The 6,055-nt window shown below is 39.4% G+C and overlaps 1 protein-coding gene across 1 annotated transcript; it reads right to left on the reverse strand.

Annotated features, from left to right (window-relative positions):
• Positions 1-4,704: 4,704 nt before the first annotated feature.
• LOC115708266 (probable carboxylesterase 8) lies at positions 4,705-6,055 on the reverse strand. The gene has a single exon (XM_030636489.2). It carries the CDS (start codon positions 5,973-5,975, stop codon positions 5,016-5,018), a length of 960 nt encoding a protein of 319 aa, XP_030492349.2. The 5' UTR covers positions 5,976-6,055; the 3' UTR covers positions 4,705-5,015.

The following is a 6,055-nucleotide window of genomic DNA, read 5'->3' on the forward strand; positions in this document are numbered from 1 at the left end:
ATCTTCACCACATCTTTACCCAAAAAAGGCCAACATTTTTGATAAAAAGCTGGAGTCATACCGTCGGGTCCCGGACTCTTATCAGGATGCATTTGGAAGACCGCTCGCTTGACTTCTTCTTCAGTAACAATTTGCCTAAATTCTGTGCGTGCCATATCAGGAACAACCGAATCCACACTATCAATAACTTCTTGGCATGTATCTCCTGACGCTTGGAAAAGGTTATTGAAATAGTTTGTAATTACGGACGGCAATTGATTATCCCATTCCACCCAGTTTCCTTGACTGTTCTTCAGCCTAACTATCTGATTCTGTCTCTTTCTTGTGGTCGCTGACTTGTGAAAATAACTGCTATTCTGATCCCCTTCTTTTAACCATAGCTGTTTTGACCTCTGTTTCCAGAAAGTTTCTCGTTGATCCAACACTTTAAAAAGTGCTTTTTTTGCTTCATTATATTTCTGGATGGATACAGTATCCCTCTTGTTCTTCAAGTTTGCAATCTCAGCTTTGCATCTTCGAATTCTTATCTTGAAGTTACCTGTAATTTCTCTGCCCCAATTACTCAACTTTTCTGCACAAAGTTGCAGTTTATCCGAGAGTGTGTTGTCCATGGTTCTAGTCCAGCAATCTTTTATAATTTCCAAACAAACCGGTTCTTGTAACCAGGCATTTTCAAACTTGAATTTGCGATTAGGAGTAAACACATGTTTAATTTCAGGTTCCAGCAATATGGGACAGTGGTCAGATGAAGATATTTCCAAATTGAAAAGGGCAACAAGAGGAAAAACCTGCAGAAATTGGTTGTTTACCAACGCTCGGTCTAGCCGAACTTCAATCCAAGCATTCGTGCCTCTGCCTTTCTCCCAGGTAAATGGGTAGCCCGTGAGTTCCAAATCTTGTAGATGACAGTCATTCAAAGCTTGTTGGAATCCAGTAATTAATTGTTGCGGGTATCGTCTGCCTCCCTTCTTGTCCTCCTGTCGAACTATGTTGTTCAAGTCACCGATGACACACCAAGGGAGGTTTGAATCTCTTGACAAAAATCGAAGGAGATCCCATGTAAGATGTCTGCGATTACGAATTGGTTCTCCATAAATTCCAGTCATTCTCCAATCTCCTTTCTCAGCCGAATGTATCACAAAGTCAATATGATTATTTGAATAGCCCAGGATACTTCCTTCTTCTTGATGTTTCCACAGTAAAGCAAGGCCCCCTGAACTCCCTTGGGCTTCAACTATGAGTTTTCCTTCAAAACCCAACATACGGCCCATCCTTTCCATTTTAATTTTATCCCCTTTAGTTTCACAAAGGAAGACAAAACTGGGTTTCTTCTGAGTTACAATCTCTTTAAGGAATTGAACAGCCCGTTGGTTCCCAAGCCCACGGCAATTCCAGCTTAGTACATTCATAATTCTCGGCGGGCCTGTGATCCAGAACCCGCCCCAAACAAGTTTTTTGTGGTCTCTAATGTTGCAGGACCCATTTCCATATCAACTTCTCCTGTTGGCCCAATGGTATTATTGAAATTCACATTAGTAAGACTTATGTTGCTTGCTTCCACAGGCCCATGTGTGTTGTCAAGGCCCATTCTTCTTTTTTTGTTTTCTAATACAATAAGAGCCCCCTCATCATTGGCTGGAACTGTTTTGTCATTACCCCATTGCATAGCATTTCCTTCCCTTTGACCCGCTCCTTCCGTAATTATCGATTTCTGCATTAAAAGAAAATCCCCTCTCTTCATTATTTCTGTACCATTATTCCTTGATTGCCTTGATACGCCTCCTTGATTATTGGTGTGTAATGATCCAGATTGACCAATCCCGGATTGTGCGCAATCTTGAGTTGTCTCTGTACCATGATTGTTGGGAGTTACCGTTGAGGGGCCGCCTGAGAAACCACTGCCACCACCTCTGTTAGCTATTCCCGATCGTAACCATTTAGCTCCTGCAGTATAGTTTCTTCTTCTTGGGGTTGCTTTCATCTCCAAGTTAAACGGTTTTTCAATTTGGTCCAATGGTGTATCAAAGAGTTTCTCACAGAATCTCTCTGTATGGCCTAGTATCCCACAGATAAAACAAAAAGTGGGAAGGTCTTCATATTTGAACAGAGCATGACAAAACTGGCCACCTTGTCTCTCCAACTTCTTCTTACGTTTTAGTGGGCAGTCTATGTTTATTTTGACTCTTATCCGAAGATAGTCCCTCCAAACTCCTATGAAATTATTCGGATCAGACTTGACAAACGTACCAAGATAATTCCCCAGTCCCTGTATTACACGCTCAGTCATGAAACCAGTGGATAGATTGTGAAGTTGTACCCAGATTTCAAGTTTGTTTAAAACAACCAATCTAGGATTCTCCCCCTGTTTTAATCTTTCAAAAATCAGTGGGATACGATCGAAAGTCCAAGGACTCCCTTCCATTACTCTCTCAATATCCACCTCATGATAGAATTGGAATAGGTAAAGATTATTCTCCAACTCTTTAACATACATTCCCCTCCCTGGTTGCCACAGTTGTGCCATTTTGTTCTGCATTGCTTGAAAATCTATTGATCGATGCGTAAGAAAGCGCCCAACCAAACACCATCTGTCATCTATCTCTAGCAACTCATCATTACCACCTTCAAACAGTAGCCCTTCTTCTTCATCATCTTCAATATTAATGGCTGCATATTGCTCTTCTAGATTGGGCACAGTATTCATCTTTTGACTATGAAAAAATTCACCAACAAAACTGATAACAGATCACCTTAAAACAGATAAAAAGACAAGATCAAAACATAGACATAACACTCATACCATGTCAAAAGACAAGACGTTAATTTATAAGTAACTAAATTATTATGTTCCTATATAATTTTATTTATTTTGTTATATAATTTGACTAAAAGAATAAGTTAATATTTATTCTCTGTTTATTTATCTCTGAAATTACTTCCTGAAATCATCTCTCTTCTTCCTTTTATATAGGCATTGAGGGCCTAAAAAGATAGATAAAACGCACATGTTTAAATTTCTATTCGGATTTGAATTTGGAAAACTTCCAGAACCAAGATATTTTTTTGCTGCCGAAACAGAGGCGGGCCGTGACATGCTAAAGCTGTGCCGCAGCCCGTGTGACCTTCCTGGGATATTTGTGTTGATCTTCCACGTAGGCGGGCCGCAGCATGCTAAAGCTGTGCCGCGGCCCGTGTCTCCTCTGCTCCATATTCCACGTGATTTATCATTTTCTGGGCTTAAATTTGATATTTTTCTACCGTGATATTTTTTATGTGATATTTTATCTTTTTCGATTGATATTTTTCAAGCTATTCATCTATTTTAAATCTACAAAATTAAAAGATAAAAAGCGTAAAAATGCTCCAAACATGATTTAAACTAGATAAAAAATATGCTAAAATTAATCTAAATTTAATACTAAAAATAACCTAACACATCTCAATAAAAAAATGTAAAAATTATGTTAAATTTGATACAAAAAGTGATTTTATGATATATTTACATTAATTTTTACTATTTTTACCATAGGAAGCCTTTTTAAGCATGGGATTTTGCTCCTTGAGCATGGATCCTGGAGATGTCTTTTTAAGCATGGGCTCTTGGAGGGTGCATCCTTAAGAATGGGCTCCTAGAAGGTGTCTCCTTGAGCATAGGATTTTAAAGATATATCCTTGACCATAGAATAATTTTTTCATAAGGACGAATCTTCTACCAAGAATGGTCAAGGGAAGGTTCTTACATGAGGATGACTCTTCCACAAGGATGGCCAAGGAGGGTCCACCAAGAACGGTCAAGGATGTTCCTTGCATGAGGATGGATCCTATATGGGGGACTATGTCTTGGCTTTGCATTTTATTACCGTCATCTAAACTTTTTGGTTGTTCATCGGATCTAACTTCTGCTCTGATGCCGATAGTGGTGATGGGTATGGGTATGTGAGGAGTCACTATCGTCATTTTTCTCATACTCTTCTCTCATTTATCTACAAATCTTATGGGTGTTTTGCTAGTAGCTGTTATTTTTTAGGTCATGTGAAAAAAAAAATGTTTGATATAGGAAACTACCACTAATGTGGATACTAAGCTTTCCCTTCAAACTCTAAAGTATCAAAATATTGATCGAAATTTTCGACAACTAATTAAATAAATAAAGATTAAGAGCAGGAAAAAAAAAAGAATATGGAGACCATAATTTTTACATAGTTGGTGTGTTGTTTTGACTTAATACCAATAAGAGAAAAAGATCAAACCCTTTTTACATGTGATCTCATGGTGCTAGCCATGAGGTTTATTTCTTTTATTCGTCTAGATTCTTTATTTGGTCCTACGAAATACATTGATAGACATAAAATAAATTAATAATTGTAGGCACATGAGGCTGTTTTCTCTTATCTCTTCAATTTTATTGAAAAAACTTCTTCACATATCACATTAACTTTATTAATAGTTGTGGCAGCTAATGGCACACTAATATTTTTTCTTGTTTGACAAAAATTGGGACAAAAATTCCCAGCGTTTATTAATTTAAGAACTTTATTAAAATTTTATAATAATTTTTCCTTAATTATTTAAGAATTAATAAAAAAAATATTAATCTTAAAATTAGTATTTTAATAAAAAGGGGAAATTATTGGTGTTGGTCAAAATTTAAAGATAAAAATGTTAATGCATGGGTTTTAAAAAAGTGTAGGAGAGATTATGTAGTGTCAAAAGATTAATAAGAGTACTAATACTAATAATCGATTATTTAATTGAAATTGCCCATTTCATTATATGAAAATGAACTAAATAGTCCGTCTTTCACATGCCTTATTCATTATTTATAATATTTATGTTCGAAAAAACTAGCGCTATCTATCTCCATCTGAGAAAAAGAATTATTAATGTTCTTCTTATTGAATAGTTTATTACTGACTCAACTATATGAATATCTAATGTCATGACACGACTTGCATTGCAATTTATTTTTTATTTTTGGGTTATTTATATTGAGAATAAGAGGGCATCATCATTCATCACGTGTCATGACTTCGGATGAAACGGCCAACGACGTCGTTTAAGGCTTCAGCTTTGGCTGGTTCAAAGAGCTCAACGGCGTGGAATCCATCGTCACAGAAGTGGGCCTCCACATGGACCCCTCGACTCTTGAGTAACTCCACAAACTCCTTCTGCCTATCAAGGAGTGGGTCCCCACCGTATCCAGTTACCAGACTCCTCGGCAACCGTTTGATCCTCTCATCACCAACACCACCATTGACAACCGTCGGATTGGAATACTCATGATCACGATCAGCGCCTTCGGGCAAAGCCAAGTACCACATCAAGTCGTTGGCTGCCAAAGGCAGCATATGATCGCTGACGTGGCCCAACTCTGAGTCCGTCCTATGGACACCACCAAAGTAAGGTTGATTAAGCAACAGCCCTCGGATCACCATAGGTGAGAGATCCAGATCGAGTGCACGTAGACCCGCGTGGTACACCATATTCCCCCCAGCGCTACTCCCCATCACAAAACACTTGGTGAAATCGGCACACTCGCTGAGCCAGGGCTCGGCTGAGACGCCGCCTGCTACGGCGGATATCCAGCGAAGAGCTTCGACGGCGTCGTCGTAGGCGGCTGGGAGACGGTGTTCGGGAGCGAGACGGTACTCGAGTGATAGGACTAGTGCGCGGAGCTGGGCCGCTAAGCCGGCGCATGATTCGTGGTAAGGGAGGGATGTGGCGCTGAAGAGGATGAAGCCGCCGCCGTGGAAGAAGAGGATGACGGGAAGATTTGGAGTGTTGGGAAGGGGATTGGGCTTGAAAGCTCGGAGGAATGTTCCGGTGGCGGAATTGAGAGGGAAATCTTTGGAGATGACGGGTGAATCGTGGGATTCAGATGTAGGGGCCTTGGGGATGGAGGAGTGGCGGGTAAGAGTGCCGTCTGGATTGGGTACGAGTTTGAGGAACTCGTAAGGGTCAATGGAGTCCGCCATTGTTATTAATTAGTTAAATTAGTTGTTTTGTTATTTTTTTGGGGGAGAGCAAGTTTTCTTTATAGAAAAATTGTACTTAG

Source organism: Cannabis sativa, chromosome 1 (assembly GCF_029168945.1).
Source record: "Cannabis sativa cultivar Pink pepper isolate KNU-18-1 chromosome 1, ASM2916894v1, whole genome shotgun sequence".
NCBI classification, from domain to species: Eukaryota; Viridiplantae; Streptophyta; class Magnoliopsida; order Rosales; family Cannabaceae; genus Cannabis; species Cannabis sativa.